Source organism: Anastrepha obliqua, chromosome 1 (genome assembly GCF_027943255.1).
Source record: "Anastrepha obliqua isolate idAnaObli1 chromosome 1, idAnaObli1_1.0, whole genome shotgun sequence".
NCBI classification, from domain to species: Eukaryota; Metazoa; Arthropoda; class Insecta; order Diptera; family Tephritidae; genus Anastrepha; species Anastrepha obliqua.
The window spans coordinates 362,593-378,981 of record NC_072892.1 but is presented as its reverse complement, the minus strand read 5'-3'; the positions used below and the strand labels follow the sequence as shown (position 1 = coordinate 378,981).

At 38.3% G+C, this 16,389-nt stretch overlaps 6 protein-coding genes across 9 annotated transcripts in view; all 6 read right to left on the bottom strand.

Moving 5' to 3' along the window:
* Nucleotides 1-2,132, bottom strand: part of LOC129251465 (uncharacterized) — a 43,869-nt gene extending 41,737 nt beyond the window's left edge. For 3 of the 4 annotated variants that reach the window (XM_054890810.1, XM_054890819.1, XM_054890820.1), the window contains exon 1: nucleotides 2,005-2,127. The gene's annotated coding sequence lies outside the window, so the exon portion shown is untranslated. Of the gene's footprint in view, nucleotides 1-2,004 lie in introns of all 4 variants that reach the window. The other variant, XM_054890815.1, reaches the window with a different exon arrangement.
* A 3,551-nt stretch (nucleotides 2,133-5,683) lies between these two features.
* LOC129236159 (zinc metalloproteinase nas-13-like) lies at nucleotides 5,684-6,678 on the bottom strand. The gene has a single exon (XM_054870389.1). It carries the CDS (start codon nucleotides 6,557-6,559, stop codon nucleotides 5,756-5,758), a length of 804 nt encoding a protein of 267 aa, XP_054726364.1. The 5' UTR covers nucleotides 6,560-6,678; the 3' UTR covers nucleotides 5,684-5,755.
* A 92-nt stretch (nucleotides 6,679-6,770) lies between these two features.
* LOC129236157 (protein fem-1 homolog CG6966-like) lies at nucleotides 6,771-9,984 on the bottom strand. Its single transcript, XM_054870386.1, has 5 exons — nucleotides 9,658-9,984; nucleotides 8,988-9,588; nucleotides 8,671-8,924; nucleotides 8,156-8,604; nucleotides 6,771-8,098 (listed from the first exon to the last, which is right to left on the bottom strand). Exons 1-5 carry the CDS (start codon nucleotides 9,980-9,982, stop codon nucleotides 7,913-7,915), a joined length of 1,815 nt encoding a protein of 604 aa, XP_054726361.1. The 5' UTR covers nucleotides 9,983-9,984; the 3' UTR covers nucleotides 6,771-7,912.
* Nucleotides 9,985-10,341: 357 nt separating this feature from the next.
* LOC129253441 (zinc metalloproteinase nas-13-like) lies at nucleotides 10,342-11,217 on the bottom strand. The gene has a single exon (XM_054891813.1). It carries the CDS (start codon nucleotides 11,215-11,217, stop codon nucleotides 10,414-10,416), a length of 804 nt encoding a protein of 267 aa, XP_054747788.1. The 3' UTR covers nucleotides 10,342-10,413.
* A 216-nt stretch (nucleotides 11,218-11,433) lies between these two features.
* Nucleotides 11,434-14,650, bottom strand: LOC129236158 (protein fem-1 homolog CG6966-like). The gene is given in 6 exon segments (XM_054870387.1): nucleotides 11,434-12,765; nucleotides 12,823-13,271; nucleotides 13,338-13,433; nucleotides 13,436-13,590; nucleotides 13,654-14,254; nucleotides 14,324-14,650. Coding segments are annotated over 6 exon segments (1,812 nt in total). The 5' UTR covers nucleotides 14,649-14,650; the 3' UTR covers nucleotides 11,434-12,579.
* A 311-nt stretch (nucleotides 14,651-14,961) lies between these two features.
* On the bottom strand, nucleotides 14,962-15,994 carry LOC129236160 (zinc metalloproteinase nas-13-like). Its single transcript, XM_054870390.1, has one exon. The coding sequence runs from the start codon at nucleotides 15,881-15,883 to the stop codon at nucleotides 15,080-15,082; it is 804 nt and encodes a 267-aa protein (XP_054726365.1). The 5' UTR covers nucleotides 15,884-15,994; the 3' UTR covers nucleotides 14,962-15,079.
* Nucleotides 15,995-16,389: the final 395 nt, after the last annotated feature.

Here is a 16,389-nt window from a genome sequence, read left to right as displayed (position 1 = left end):
CTCAATATAAGATTAGTGCACCTCTAGCTGACGAAGGGCCAAAAAATTGATCGATCAGTCAAGAGTTGTGAGCGAATCCCAGGCAAAAAGACAAACTACTTCTCACCATTCACCGCATTCACTTAATTTGACTATTTTCGAAACTGCATTTGGCGAAGAAAGAAAAGCATCAAGAATCGATTGAATCCATTCAAGTCACTGTAACCACCATCATGTTGTTTAAAAAGCATAATTTGATAACTTAGAAAAGTGTGCAAAATTGCATGTCGAAGCACAATTCAAATATATTGATTAACAAGAAATATTTGCCAAAAACACACACTGCCCGTTTCCATTTGTAAAAAGTTTCAGCTTTTGGGATAGAGAACGTTTTATTTACATATACCCCTGGTAGGTGAAGAAGTATCAAAATTCAACTTCGTTGTCCGTCCTCATGAGCTGCTTCGATGTAAATTAAAACATTTTCATTTGCCACTCGCCTACATATGCACATCCAAATGGCGGTGTTTATTTTGTTGGGTCTGATAATAAAAAAAAGTTAAATAGAAACTGCCAAGAAAACGAGATAATGTGAGCGTGTGTGTTTTGGTACGAATAAAAACTAATTATACAATATTATGCCGACCAGTTAAATAATGAGCACCTAAGCAACGACACTAGAGACGACAAGGATGATATCTAATTTCATTTAGCTCAGTTCATTCATATTTATCCTTGCTCAACGTCCTCCTCGATCCCAGCATCCACGAAACATATACATACATATATATTTTCGCTAAAAAATAAAAATCAGCCTTGTACGTTATTATGTGGGTGAATGGGTTGCTATTGCCGTCGGCAGCGAAAAACTTAAGGGGCATAAAAATTATTATTGTAAACTTCATTTGTGCCAACTCGTAATAATTTTGCCCAAATTAGTCCTGCATGCACAAATCCACTGTATTCACTTCGATCATGCACACTTATGCATGCTTGTTTATGCATGAACGCAGATATTCGACAGCCGGATGATATGAAATTCAAAATTGCTCACATCAACAAATCACTTTCACGATCAGTTTAGCTTTTCTTTTGGCTTTCTGATAGTCCAAAGTAAACGGATGAGCGGATAAATTTTAACATTTTATATATATGTATGTGTGTGTGTACATACATATGTGCGCTTATATGAGAAGATGTGTGTGTCCGTATTTTCGGTAGCAAAATGTGCACTCATTTAATGGCTATTTGCCAGTAATTTCACAAAAAAAAAATTCTTTCGTGCGCAGTAATAACTTTTAAGTTTTGGCCACTGCACCAACTAAATTTTATTTATTTGTTGTTTTCCACTTCTTATTTGGCATATACAGATATAATTTCGAACTGTGTTTTCTATTCAAGCATAAGCTGAAATGGCTCATTTACTCGTTGCTTTCCATGACGAAAGATGCGCACAGAGACGGAGAGGCAGTGGCACGAAAACGAATGAACCGTCCTTGACTCATGTAAATTCCTTAGCTCTTCACACAATCACTTCACAACTTTATTCTCCTAGGCCAAAGCCAGTAGATCAGCCAGGCATACGTATGAGAGGACTGTATCGGGGTGTGGTGGGGACTTTGACAAACACCTCTGCATACCGAAAGGCCAACACACACTTTCGCATATTTTGAATTATTTATTAACATTTATATTTGCACGGCTGGGGGGAATGTGTTCTACGTTTTACGTCGGTCGCGTTCCGTTGCAAGTGTTTGCTCGTTTTCGGCTATCCGAAACATCCCGTATTGCGTTTCCCCTTTTGCCAGCCGTTGTTTTGCACTCACAGGGTCCCCAATCGTGTTTTTGCAATAAGTCCGTTGTCAGCGATATGCGGATATAAAGCGAACTGAGGGACCTACAAAAAACACATCGTGGCGTTGGTGTCGCATTATTAACAGATTCCGGTGGTTTATTTATTACTGAGTGCATACATCGGGGACTAAAACGCCCAATATTAACACCAACACTTGCAATAGCACTTACACTATACACATCATCAAGGCTAATGCCACCTACAGCTGAGACTTGTACTACACTATTAGATATGAAATCTGCCGTCCGCACCGTTTTCGTAGTTTTGCCCGGTCGAACGTCCTTACACTACGATTGCACAGAGAGAACTGCTAAGAGAGATGAAAAAAGTGCCGACTTTGAGGCGCACAAAATGAAATATTCCTGCACGCGATACGACTGCGTGTTTTGGCTAGCAGTTACACGGAGTCATAAAGCTACAAATGCGAAATAACCTGAGAAATGTGGGAGCGTAACGCTCGTAAATGAGTTCATTCCAGTGGAATTTTGCTAATTCCAACTAAGTTTGCTACCAATTTCCTCAAAGCCTCTCCAGTTCAATGGAAGTGCATTTAATGTTATACATTCTGGGCCTTAACAGCTCCAACATTGCGCATACGCGATATTATCTACTCATTACTGCTCACAATCTCAGTTGGTCTTTCTCTTCTAATTCAACTTTATCAGCTTGGACGATACTGGCGCTATTTGTGGATTGTATCCGAAATAATCATCCAAAGTTCAAGCAACGTCAATACAACTTCTTTATGCATGCACTTACATTTACGTACATTCATACATATACACATATCGAATATATGCAATGTGCTTAGGATGAGTAAAAATGTATTTGGCTAAGCAAAGGCGTCAGTAACTGCTCAAGTTTTTTTTTTTAATTTTGTGTTGGCTAACATATTTATACAGGGGGTTTTACTACCAATCTCAAAGGCTTTAAGCTTGCATTCTGTGTATCGTTCCATAACGAAAAGAAGGAAAGGAGAGTCAAACTCGAGCGCCCATTTAATAGCAATCATATTAATTTTTATTTTGCTTCAGTGTGTATTAGAAATACTATACGATGCTGAAATTTTATACTCATAGGAAGGCATTCACATGATAATAAAATAAAAAATAAAATTTTTAAATAAAATTGGTAGATAAAAAAAGTTTTTTTTTTTGGTTTTTTTTGCAGTTTTCTGCAAAAACCAAAGTGTTAAGATAGCATTTCAACATTTTACGTTACTAGAACGACCCACAAAATTTGCCATTTAGCAGGATTCCCACAAATTAACAGGGAATTTTTTGCTGATTCATTAACACTTCACATTTTCCAAACTGCAAACATAATATTTATTATTTTAGACGTTTTTCAATTTCAAAAGGAAAAAAACCTTCACCGATTCGAAGACAAAAGCCATAAGCCTTACATTAAAATACGACTTACATTAGACTTTTTCTTTTCAGCTTTTATACTTTAATACCTTCTTAAAAGTTCGATTAAAAAAAGATCTGTCTGTAGCTAGACGATGATGTCCTAAAAATGGAATGCCCTCAATTATATGCCGCCCGGACCAACCGAGTGTAAGTCACGAATCAGCCCACTCGATCTCGACGGTACGCATGCATCCGAATAAAGACGCATTTCAAGATGGTAATAATAATAATTAAAGTTACGCTGAATACAAATAAAAAGTAAGAATATAGTATTATATTAGGGGGACGAGATAAGAAAGATAGGAATTTTAAATGGTACAACGGTGTGAGATATCAAATTGATTTTATCATTTTTTTGAAACTACATTCATGCGCTGGCAGTACCTCAAGAATCGATCGGAGCATGAAATTCGTTATTGTTTTTTAATAATTTCAACACGTGTGAATGACGAAGACACTGCTGTTATTGTCGAAAGTATAAACATATTTATGTATGTCCAACATAACATTAATATCAAAACCTAGAGACTTCAACAATGCCTCAAATTTTTTACGTTAATCAAAGAGTTTATGTAGATGTTTTTAAATACATACAAACTGTAAATTGCTTATGAATAAAACGTGAACACTAAACTATAAGAAAATTAGTAATTTCTCAATTTAATGGTCTTACACTACTTACCAACAAATAAATCATTGTCGGACACAAACACTCAAGCAAATATTATGCGTAGGCATGTCATACATGCTTATGTATACATATACATATGCACAGAGCAATGAGAGACAAAGAGACAACAGAAACAGAATACTTACATGCCGTGAGAAGCTTTCAATTCTCAGGTAGAAGAAATAGCTCAGTTCTAAAATATAAGGTTGTCAAAAAAGTCTTGCGGTATTTTTATTGAATTTTCAATTGTTCATAAATTGGTTAGAATAATGCGATTTAAGTCAAATATGCGCCGTTTTGTTCGATGACGAGTTCCCAAGGAGATGCCAACTTCATAATGCCCCTCTTATAGAAGCTCGCTTCCCTATTGTCAAAAAACTCGGAGAGCCAATTTTCACAGGACTCTCTTGTGGACAACTTCCGACTACCAAGCTCGTTCGCCATGGACAGAAATAGGTGGTAATCACTTGGTGCGAGATCCGGACATTACGGTGGATGCAAAAAAACCTCCCATCCGAGCTCCCGGAGCTTCTAGCGCGTCACCAAAGATGTGTGTGGCCCGGCGTTGTCCTGATGGAAGACAATTCGGCCTCTGTTGATCAAAGATGGCCTCTTCTGCATGAGTGCTGCATTTAAGCGGTCCAGTTGTTGGCAGTACAGGTCCGAATTGAGCGTTTGGCTATAGGGGAACAGCTCATAGTGGATGATTCCCTGCCAATCCCACCAAACACACAGAAGAACCTTCCTGGCCGTCAATCCAGGCTTGGCCACCATCTGGGCAGCTTCACCGCTTTTCGACCACGACCGCTTGCGCTTCACGTTGTCGTAAGTGACCCACTTTTCATCGCCAGTCACCATCCGATTCAAAAACGGGTCGATTTTGTTGCGATTCAGAAGCGATTCTCATGCATCCATACGGGCAAAAATGTTTTTTTGCGTCAAGTCGTGTGGCACCCATACATCAAGCTTCTTTTTGAATCCCAGCTTCTTCAAATGGTTTATAACGGTTTGATGACTCATGCCCAGCTCTTGGCCGATGCTACGGATGCTACTATGCCGGTCTCTTTCGATCAATTCAGCGATTTTATCGCAATTTTCGACGACAGGCCTTCCGGACCGTGGCGCATCTTCGATCACCTCTGCACCAGAACGAAAACATTGAAACCATCGTTGTGCGGTGGAAATGGAAACTGTATCGGGTCCATAAACTGCACAAATTTTATTGGCGGCATGAGATGCATTTTTGCCTTTATCGTAGTAGTACTCTAAAATATGCCGTATTTTCTCTTTATTTTGCTCCATGTTTGCGACGCTATAACTCACGAACGACTAAAAGCAAACAACAATTAATCAAACACGTGTTAGCACGTGAAAAAAGCTTTCGACGAATACAACTAGATCTACGCGCTTGCAAAGACAAGCTTGCGGAAATACCGCAAGACTTTTTGGCCAACCTTATATTAATGCACACGACTTGCGAATATACCGCAAAGCGCATCTTAATACGTATTTTTGTATGTACTAAGTTTTGTTCGCGAGCCCTGGAATGCATAACGCGTGTTAAGAGTTTTATTAGACACTGCTTATATTACATGAAAGTAGACGTGTATAAAACTTTGTCGAGGAATGTGGTCGCTAGTATGACAGGTTAAAACTTAAGTTAAAACAATACCAATATTTAAACTGTGTTTTCCTTCTCTTCCTCGGACAAAGCAAACGGGTAACTCCATATCTAAACAAAACAATCAAATAATCAGAAAAGGCGTGCAACTTTTATTATTTACTTATTAAATGACGAGTCAATACATGAAAAATTCTCTTTTTTGCACCAGTTACTGTTTATTTCGTTAGTCCACATTTGTACATCATTTTGATTTTCATCAGGTCTCCTTTCGAAGGTCCGACAATTTGGCCCATGTCACGATCCATCACCGTGTTTCCAATCTTTGCACGCATGGATGGTTTGGTCTGATCCTTTGCGAAAGCAAACTGTGAGTAGTGCATAAGGCTCTCGTAGTCATACTCCACGTTATATGTGGTGGTATAAATTTCGGGATATGCAATGAATTGCGGCCAGTACTTTTGTGGAATGTTCGTATATTCGATTTGCACATACTTATTGCGGTCGGGGCGACTCTGTTCATGATAGAGACCGAGCACATGCATCGTCTCATGCTGTATTACGCCGCGTTCGCTTAAGCAATACGGATTTAATACCACATCGTGTGGCCCAGTCGGTGTTAGTGGATTAAACCCAACTCTTGTACCACACATATTCGAAGATTTCTTGTAGTTAATATACCTCAAGTTCCCATCTCGACGTTCGTCATATTCCTTGAATTTTAAACAAGTGCTCTCATTGAATACCTTCAGTGCCACGTGAACATTTTCCTCTTCCACCTTGCTGTAATCAGGTGAGATTTTGTAGAGCAGTAAGTTGCTTGGCCATCGTTGTAATGGAGAATTTACCGCGTTGCGAGTTTTGTCTTCTGCTTCTTCATCATCTACATTTATTTCATTGAAATAGTTCTCGAAGTTTTCTATGGCGCGTTTTCCATAAGGCATCGGTTTCGTGGAAGCCCATTGCACAGTTAGCAATAAAATTTGTGTACTAACGAGGATACAATACTTACGACGATGCATTCCCTCAAATTGCTAGAATTTATGAAACTTACTTTGCACAGCGATATTCCTTTATATACCGTCCCGTTTCATTAGCATACAACTACTTTATCACAACGCCGGAATTCAATGCTAATTACAAGCGATAGATGGAATACTTGCAAGTTCTTTTTACTTATCCACTACACTACGTAAGTGAAGTACGGCTTGGTTAATTAAGTAAAACACACAATTCATGATTTTAAAATGTTTGTGTTTGTATTAAATTACTCTACTTAATATTTGTATTTAAGGTATTTATATCAACTTTTAAGTATTTCTCCACGCGTCTTACAAAAGCCTGCTCTCCCTTTATACTAAAAAAGGAGCCAAAGTCGACTTTTTTACAAACTTACTTATATTTTATGCTACATATTTATTTATCGCATTGCTTAATTCTGATTTATTTTTGTTAGCATGACATTTATGGGCCAAGCTATTCACACGTTTGAGTCTCCAACATTTATAACTAATAAGAATTGCAAATGATTTTCAATTCATTTTCGTCTATGTTGCCAGCAAAGACAGTCGACAAAGAACCCGCTTCTTATTAGTCGTTAAACAAAAGTATATTTTTTAAGATCGATAATCTATAGGATATATGTATGTAATTGTAGAGTTCTACATTCACTGAAATTTTCGATTTGATGTACATACACTCTGAGCGATTAATATAAAATTAATTATTTTGCAGCTGTTTGGTATTTATGAGTGCATTGAAAATATATACGAATGAACTAAGCTACTATACATGTATATCAAGAATTGTATTACTGATTATGCATTTTATTTTGTTACACTTATTTGCTTAGGTGTTTCCTTTTCTTTTATTTACTATATGCCTATGTATGGTATATATGCTTACTTTTATCCTCAAACATCTTTATTTCATTCACTAAAGCTGAATGTCTTACTTTTTGCATCACTGTTTTACTCAAACGCCTCTAGGTAAAACGAAAAATCTGGTCAATGCACAGAATTTGTTCTGTTTGTCATAGAATATCAGTACAATATTGTATATTAAATTTCATTCATTTCTGGTTTACTAAAGCTTGACATTGGATGAGTTGCAGGCTATTGTTTTACATTACATATATCAGTGCAAATGCCAAACAGGAAGAAAGGGCATCAATATTAGCATTAATAACTTCAATATCTCCGCGTACAGGTTTTGATAAGTAATATACACGTAAAAATAAAATTCAATAGAATATTAAAACACGCGTCGATCACAAAAGTATTTACAACTGCGATCATTTACTCTGCTCTGCCCTGCGCTGAACAGTTGAACACGTTATGAGCATTCTGGCATATTTGACAGCTCTCACTCAGCATTTAGTGAATTTCAATAAATGTGTACAGCGATGGAGGGACGATATTAACATACTTAATTCGATGTTTTTGTATTGTTCGCGCAGCTAAACATGCCAGAGTAGTGAATTTCAGTGGATTTACAATTTCATGTATTTTCGTAGGATTCAACAGTGACTCGAAGGTTTCACCAGCATCGTTTTTAGCATCCTGGAATAAAAATATTATTATTGTTAAATGACTAATCTGTGAATAATCTTAACTTACCAGATGTACCCCATATTTTAAAAGCACTTTCGTTAATGCTCGTGGACATGGTTGCGCTGTTGCAGCCAAATGTAATGGCGTGTTTCCAGCGTCATCTCTAGCATTCGGGTTGGCTCCGACTTCGAGTAGAGCTTTCGCTAGTGCTGGTGAAGGAAACTGGCAAGCAGGATAGCGACCAACAAGGGTGCCTTCTCGATAACAGGCGTAGTGCAAGGCAGTTCGTCCTGATCGAACAGACACTTTAAGCCGATTCAACTTATATAAAGAATATAAAATTTGTTTGCGCATATTTGGGCAGAAGTTTTCGTCTTCCTCAAGTGATGCCAATAAACATCCAATATGTAAAGCGCTTACTAAGGCGCGGCTTAAAGCATTCGGATCGTGATTGCAATCATGCATAGTTGGTGGTGCAACGGGATTTTTTTCGTGTTCTAGGCTCCATTCAAGGCCTGAAAGTGCTAAGTCTAAATACTTCACACGAAAATAAACCTATTTTATTCAAGCAATTTAATTACCTCGTTCGACTTCTAAAACAGCCTTATTAAATATCATCAACATATCTGCAGCTTCGATTGGTGGTACAATGCGGCCACGGGGTAACAAACGCCCAGCTTCGACTAACATAAAACTAAACAGCTCAGCAAATGATAGCAAAGACGATTGAGTCATTGGACTAAGAGGTTGAAGAATTTTCTGCTGCATCGTCAGCGCATAAGTCCATAATTCAATGCAACGATCAAAACGTCCGGCATCCGCATAATGCGCACCTCTACATGACACGAAAATATGTAAATAAATCATCATGGTAATAAATAGAATATTCCTAAGGTACCTGAATCGTATGTAGTAGCTGGTGTCAGGATGAGTTGGCCCCAAGATCCTTTGTCGTATAACCAAAGCTTGCATTCGCATTTCATCGGGATCCAAAACCAACTCTTCCAGCGCTTCTATTGTTGCCACTTCCGATACATATTCGTAAGCAGCAATGGGTTCACCGATAACTTTTGGAATTTTTGGTTCCTGATTTCGGTCTTCCATTGCGCGCCGCCACAGTGACAAAGCACTGATCATATCACGTTTTTTATCCACATAAGTTGCACCTAAAAGTTCCAAGGCATCGATTCTACTTTTTCGACTGACACAGCGTAAAGTAATAAGGTGTTCCACAATTGGCAAATGCCCAGTCACGCTGGCAGCCAACAGAGGTGTCATACCATAATAATCGACATCCATTGTTGCACCATGCTTCAGCAACAGTTGCAAAATCTCCAGCGAACCAGATTCCACGCAGTCATGCAAGGCCGTATTCCCCTTTATACTGCACCGATTCACATCGGCATTCAGTGATAGTAGATACTGCGCGATCTTATAGTGGCCCTTGTAGCAAGCTATCATTAGACATGTATGTCCGTGTCGGTTGGCCACTTCAAAATCTGAAAAGTATAAAAACCCAGTTTAAAGTATATAAAATAATCTTCCTTCTCACAAAACAAAAAACACACCTGCACCGTTGTTCACAAGAAACTTGACGATGTCGAAGTGCCCATCGAAACAAGCTGCTCGCAGTGGCGTTGATTTTGTGCGTGTCGTGCTATTTACATTAGCCCCATGATGTACCAGCAGTTTCACGATACCATAATGACCCGCAGCTGCGGCACACCATAGCGGTGGCGCGTCTTCAATTGGTTCTCCATCGAAACTCACTGATCCTACTTGCTCAACATTGGCATGTCGCTTTAGCAAATACTCTACTATATTGTAATGGCCATTTCGGCAGGCAATCACCAACGGTGTGGCACCATTTACTTTCGCAGATATAAGCATCATCACTTCCGTGAGAAGCTTTCAATTCTCAGGTAGAAGAAATAGCTCAGTTCTAAAATATTAATGCACACGACTTGCGAATATACCGCAAAGCGCATCTTAATACGTATTTTTGTATGTACTAAGTTTTGTTCGCGAGCCCTGGAATGCATAACGCGTGTTAAGAGTTTTATTAGACACTGCTTACATGTAAATAGACGAGTATAAAACTTTGTCGAGGAATGTGGTCGCTAGTATGACAGGTTAAAACTTAAGTTAAAACAATACCAATATTTAAACTGTGTTTTCCTTCTCTTCCTCGGACAAAGCAAACGGGTAACTCCATATCTAAACAAAACAATCAAATAATCAGAAAAGGCGTGCAACTTTTATTATTTACTTATTAAATGACGAGTCAATACATGAAAAATTCTCTTTTTTGCACCAGTTACTGTTTATTTCGTTAGTCCACATTTGTACATCATTTTGATTTTCATCAGGTCTCCTTTCGAAGGTCCGACAATTTGGCCCATGTCACGATCCATCACCGTGTTTCCAATCTTTGCACGCATGGATGGTTTGGTCTGATCCTTTGCGAAAGCAAACTGTGAGTAGTGCATAAGGCTCTCGTAGTCATACTCCACGTTATATGTGGTGGTATAAATTTCGGGATATGCAATGAATTGCGGCCAGTACTTTTGTGGAATGTTCGTATATTCGATTTGCACGTACTTATTGCGGTCGGGGCGACTCTGTTCATGATAGAGACCGAGCACATGCATCGTCTCATGCTGTATTACGCCGCGTTCGCTTAAGCAATACGGATTTAATACCACATCGTGTGGCCCAGTCGGTGTTAGTGGATTAAACCCAACTCTTGTACCACACATATTCGAAGATTTCTTGTAGTTAATATACCTCAAGTTCCCATCTCGACGTTCGTCATATTCCTTGAATTTTAAACAAGTGCTCTCATTGAATACCTTCAGTGCCACGTGAACATTTTCCTCTTCCACCTTGCTGTAATCAGGTGAGATTTTGTAGAGCAGTAAGTTGCTTGGCCATCGTTGTAATGGAGAATTTACCGCGTTGCGAGTTTTGTCTTCTGCTTCTTCATCATCTACATTTATTTCATTGAAATAGTTCTCGAAGTTTTCTATGGCGCGTTTTCCATAAGGCATCGGTTTCGTGGAAGCCCATTGCACAGTTAGCAATAAAATTTGTGTACTAACGAGGATACAATACTTACGACGATGCATTCCCTCAAATTGCTATATTAGAATTTATGAAACTTACTTTGCACAGCGATATTCCTTTATATACCGTCCCGTTTCATTAGCATACAACTACTTTATCACAACGCCGGAATTCAATGCTAATTACAAGCGATAGATGGAATACTTGCAAGTTCTTTTTACTTATCCACTACACTACCTAAGTGAAGTACGGCTTGGTTAATTAAGTAAAACACACAATTCATGATTTTAAAATGTTTGTGTTTGTATTAAATTACTCTACTTAATATTTGTATTTAAGGTATTTATATCAACTTTTAAGTATTTCTCCACGCGTCTTACAAAAGCCTGCTCTCCCTTTATACTAAAAAAGGAGCCAAAGTCGACTTTTTTACAAACTTACTTATATTTTATGCTACATATTTATTTATCGCATTGCTTAATTCTGATTTATTTTTGTTAGCATGACATTTATGGGCCAAGCTATTCACACGTTTGAGTCTCCAACATTTATAACTAATAAGAATTGCAAATGATTTTCAATTCATTTTCGTCTATGTTGCCAGCAAAGACAGTCGACAAAGAACCCGCTTCTTATTAGTCGTTAAACAAAAGTATATTTTTTAAGATCGATAATCTATAGGATATATGTATGTATGTAATTGTAGAGTTCTACATTCACTGAAATTTTCGATTTGATGTACATACACTCTGAGCGATTAATATAAAATTAATTATTTTGCAGCTGTTTGGTATTTATGAGTGCATTGAAAATATATACGAATGAACTAAGCTACTATACATGTATATCAAGAATTGTATTACTGATTATGCATTTTATTTTGTTACACTTATTTGCTTAGTCGTTTCCTTTTCTTTTATTTACTATATGCCTATGTATGGTATATATGCTTGCTTTTATCCTCAAACATCTTTATTTCATTCACTAAAGCTGAATGTCTTACTTTTTGCATCACTGTTTTACTCAAACGCCTCTAGGTAAAACGAAAAATCTGGTCAATGCACAGAATTTGTTCTGTTTGTCATAGAATATCAGTACAATATTGTATATTAAATTTCATTCATTTCTGGTTTACTAAAGCTTGACATTGGATGAGTTGCAGGCTATTGTTTTACATTACATATATCAGTGCAAATGCCAAACAGGAAGAAAGGGCATCAATATTAGCATTAATAACTTCAATATCTCCGCGTACAGGTTTTGATAAGTAATATACACGTAAAAATAAAATTCAATAGAATATTAAAACACGCGTCGATCACAAAAGTATTTACAACTGCGATCATTTACTCTGCTCTGCCCTGCGCTGAACAGTTGAACACGTTATGAGCATTCTGGCATATTTGACAGCTCTCACTCAGCATTTAGTGAATTTCAATAAATGTGTACAGCGATGGAGGGACGATATTAACATACTTAATTCGATGTTTTTGTATTGTTCGCGCAGCTAAACATGCCAGAGTAGTGAATTTCAGTGGATTTACAATTTCATGTATTTTCGTAGGATTCAACAGTGACTCGAAGGTTTCACCAGCATCGTTTTTTGCATCCTGGAATAAAAATATTATTATTGTTAAATGATTAATCTGTGAATAATCTTAACTTACCAGATGTACCCCATATTTTAAAAGCACTTTCGTTAATGCTCGTGGACATGGTTGCGCTGTTGCAGCCAAATGTAATGGCGTGTTTCCAGCGTCATCTCTAGCATTCGGGTTGGCTCCGACTTCGAGTAGAGCTTTCGCTAGTGCTGGTGAAGGAAACTGGCAAGCAGGATAGCGACCAACAAGGGTGCCTTCTCGATAACAGGCGTAGTGCAAGGCAGTTCGTCCTGATCGAACAGACACTTTAAGCCGATTCAACTTATATAAAGAATATAAAATTTGTTTGCGCATATTTGGGCAGAAGTTTTCGTCTTCCTCAAGTGATGCCAATAAACATCCAATATGTAAAGCGCTTACTAAGGCGCGGCTTAAAGCATTCGGATCGTGATTGCAATCATGCATAGTTGGTGGTGCAACGGGATTTTTTTCGTGTTCTAGGCTCCATTCAAGGCCTGAAAGTGCTAAGTCTAAATACTTCACACGAAAATAAACCTATTTTATTCAAGCAATTTGATTACCTCGTTCGACTTCTAAAACAGCCTTATTAAATATCATCAACATATCTGCAGCTTCGATTGGTGGTACAATGCGGCCACGGGGTAACAAACGCCCGCTTCGACTAACATAAAACTAAACAGCTCAGCAAATGATAGCAAAGACGATTGAGTCATTGGACTAAGAGGTTGAAGAATTTTCTGCTGCATCGTCAGCGCATAAGTCCATAATTCAATGCAACGATCAAAACGTCCGGCATCCGCATAATGCGCACCTCTACATGACACGAAAATATGTAAATAAATCATCATGGTAATAAATAGAATATTCCTAAGGTACCTGAATCGTATGTAGTAGCTGGTGTCAGGATGAGTTGGCCCCAAGATCCTTTGTCGTATAACCAAAGCTTGCATTCGCATTTCATCGGGATCCAAAACCAACTCTTCCAGCGCTTCTATTGTTGCCACTTCCGATACATATTCGTAAGCAGCAATGGGTTCACCGATAACTTTTGGAATTTTTGGTTCCTGATTTCGGTCTTCCATTGCGCGCCGCCACAGTGACAAAGCACTGATCATATCACGTTTTTTATCCACATAAGTTGCACCTAAAAGTTCCAAGGCATCGATTCTACTTTTTCGACTGACACAGCGTAAAGTAATAAGGTGTTCCACAATTGGCAAATGCCCAGTCACGCTGGCAGCCAACAGAGGTGTCATACCATAATAATCGACATCCATTGTTGCACCATGCTTCAGCAACAGTTGCAAAATCTCCAGCGAACCAGATTCCGCGCAGTCATGCAAGGCCGTATTCCCCTTTATACTGCACCGATTCACATCGGCATTCAGTGATAGTAGATACTGCGCGATCTTATAGTGGCCCTTGTAGCAAGCTATCATTAGACATGTATGTCCGTGTCGGTTGGCCACTTCAAAATCTGAAAAGTATAAAAACCCAGTTTAAAGTATATAAAATAATCTTCCTTCTCACAAAACAAAAAACACACCTGCACCGTTGTTCACAAGAAACTTGACGATGTCGAAGTGCCCATCGAAACAAGCTGCTCGCAGTGGCGTTGATTTTGTGCGTGTCGTGCTATTTACATTAGCCCCATGATGTACCAGCAGTTTCACGATACCATAATGACCCGCAGCTGCGGCACACCATAGCGGTGGCGCGTCTTCAATTGGTTCTCCATCGAAACTCACTGATCCTACTTGCTCAACATTGGCATGCTGCTTTAGCAAATACTCTACTATATTGTAATGGCCATTTCGGCAGGCAATCACCAACGGTGTGGCACCATTTACTTTCGCAGATATAAGCATCATCACTTCCGTGAGAAGCTTTCAATTCTCAGGTAGAAGAAATAGCTCAGTTCTAAAATATTAATGCACACGACTTGCGAATATACCGCAAAGCGCATCTTAATACGTATTTTTGTATGTACTAAGTTTTGTTCGCGAGCCCTGGAATGCATAACGCGTGTTAAGAGTTTTATTAGACACTGCTTACATGTAAATAGACGAGTATAAAACTTTGTCGAGGAATGTGGTCGCTAGTATGACAGGTTAAAACTTAAGTTAAAACAATACCAATATTTAAACTGTGTTTTCCTTCTCTTCCTCGGACAAAGCAAACGGGTAACTCCATATCTAAACAAAACAATCAAATAATCAGAAAAGGCGTGCAACTTTTATTATTTACTTATTAAATGACGAGTCAATACATGAAAAATTCTCTTTTTTGCACCAGTTACTGTTTATTTCGTTAGTCCACATTTGTACATCATTTTGATTTTCATCAGGTCTCCTTTCGAAGGTCCGACAATTTGGCCCATGTCACGATCCATCACCGTGTTTCCAATCTTTGCACGCATGGATGGTTTGGTCTGATCCTTTGCGAAAGCAAACTGTGAGTAGTGCATAAGGCTCTCGTAGTCATACTCCACGTTATATGTGGTGGTATAAATTTCGGGATATGCAATGAATTGCGGCCAGTACTTTTGTGGAATGTTCGTATATTCGATTTGCACGTACTTATTGCGGTCGGGGCGACTCTGTTCATGATAGAGACCGAGCACATGCATCGTCTCATGCTGTATTACGCCGCGTTCGCTTAAGCAATACGGATTTAATACCACATCGTGTGGCCCAGTCGGTGTTAGTGCATTAAACCCAACTCTTGTACCACACATATTCGAAGATTTCTTGTAGTTAATATACCTCAAGTTCCCATCTCGACGTTCGTCATATTCCTTGAATTTTAAACAAGTGCTCTCATTGAATACCTTCAGTGCCACGTGAACATTTTCCTCTTCCACCTTGCTGTAATCAGGTGAGATTTTGTAGAGCAGTAAGTTGCTTGGCCATCGTTGTAATGGAGAATTTACCGCGTTGCGAGTTCTGTCTTCTGCTTCTTCATCATCTACATTTATTTCATTGAAATAGTTCTCGAAGTTTTCTATGGCGCGTTTTCCATAAGGCATCGGTTTCGTGGAAGCCCATTGCACAGTTAGCAATAAAATTTGTGTACTAACGAGGATACAATACTTACGACGATGCATTCCCTCAAATTGCTAGAATTTATGAAACTTACTTTGCACAGCGATATTCCTTTATATACCGTCCCGTTTCATTAGCATACAACTACTTTATCACAACGCCGGAATTCAATGCTAATTACAAGCGATAGATGGAATACTTGCAAGTTCTTTTTACTTATCCACTACACTACGTAAGTGAAATACGGCTTGGTTAATTAAGTAAAACACACAATTCATGATTTTAAAATGTTTGTGTTTGTATTAAATTACTCTACTTAATATTTGTATTTAAGGTATTTATATCAACTTTTAAGTATTTCTCCACGCGTCTTACAAAAGCCTGCTCTCCCTTTAAGGAGCCAAAGTCGACTTTTTTACAAACTTACTTATATTTTATGCTACATATTTATTTATCGCATTGCTTAATTCTGATTTATTTTTGTTAGCATGACATTTATGGGCCAAGCTATTCACACGTTTGAGTCTCCAACATTTATAACTAATAAGAATTGCAAATGATTTTCAAT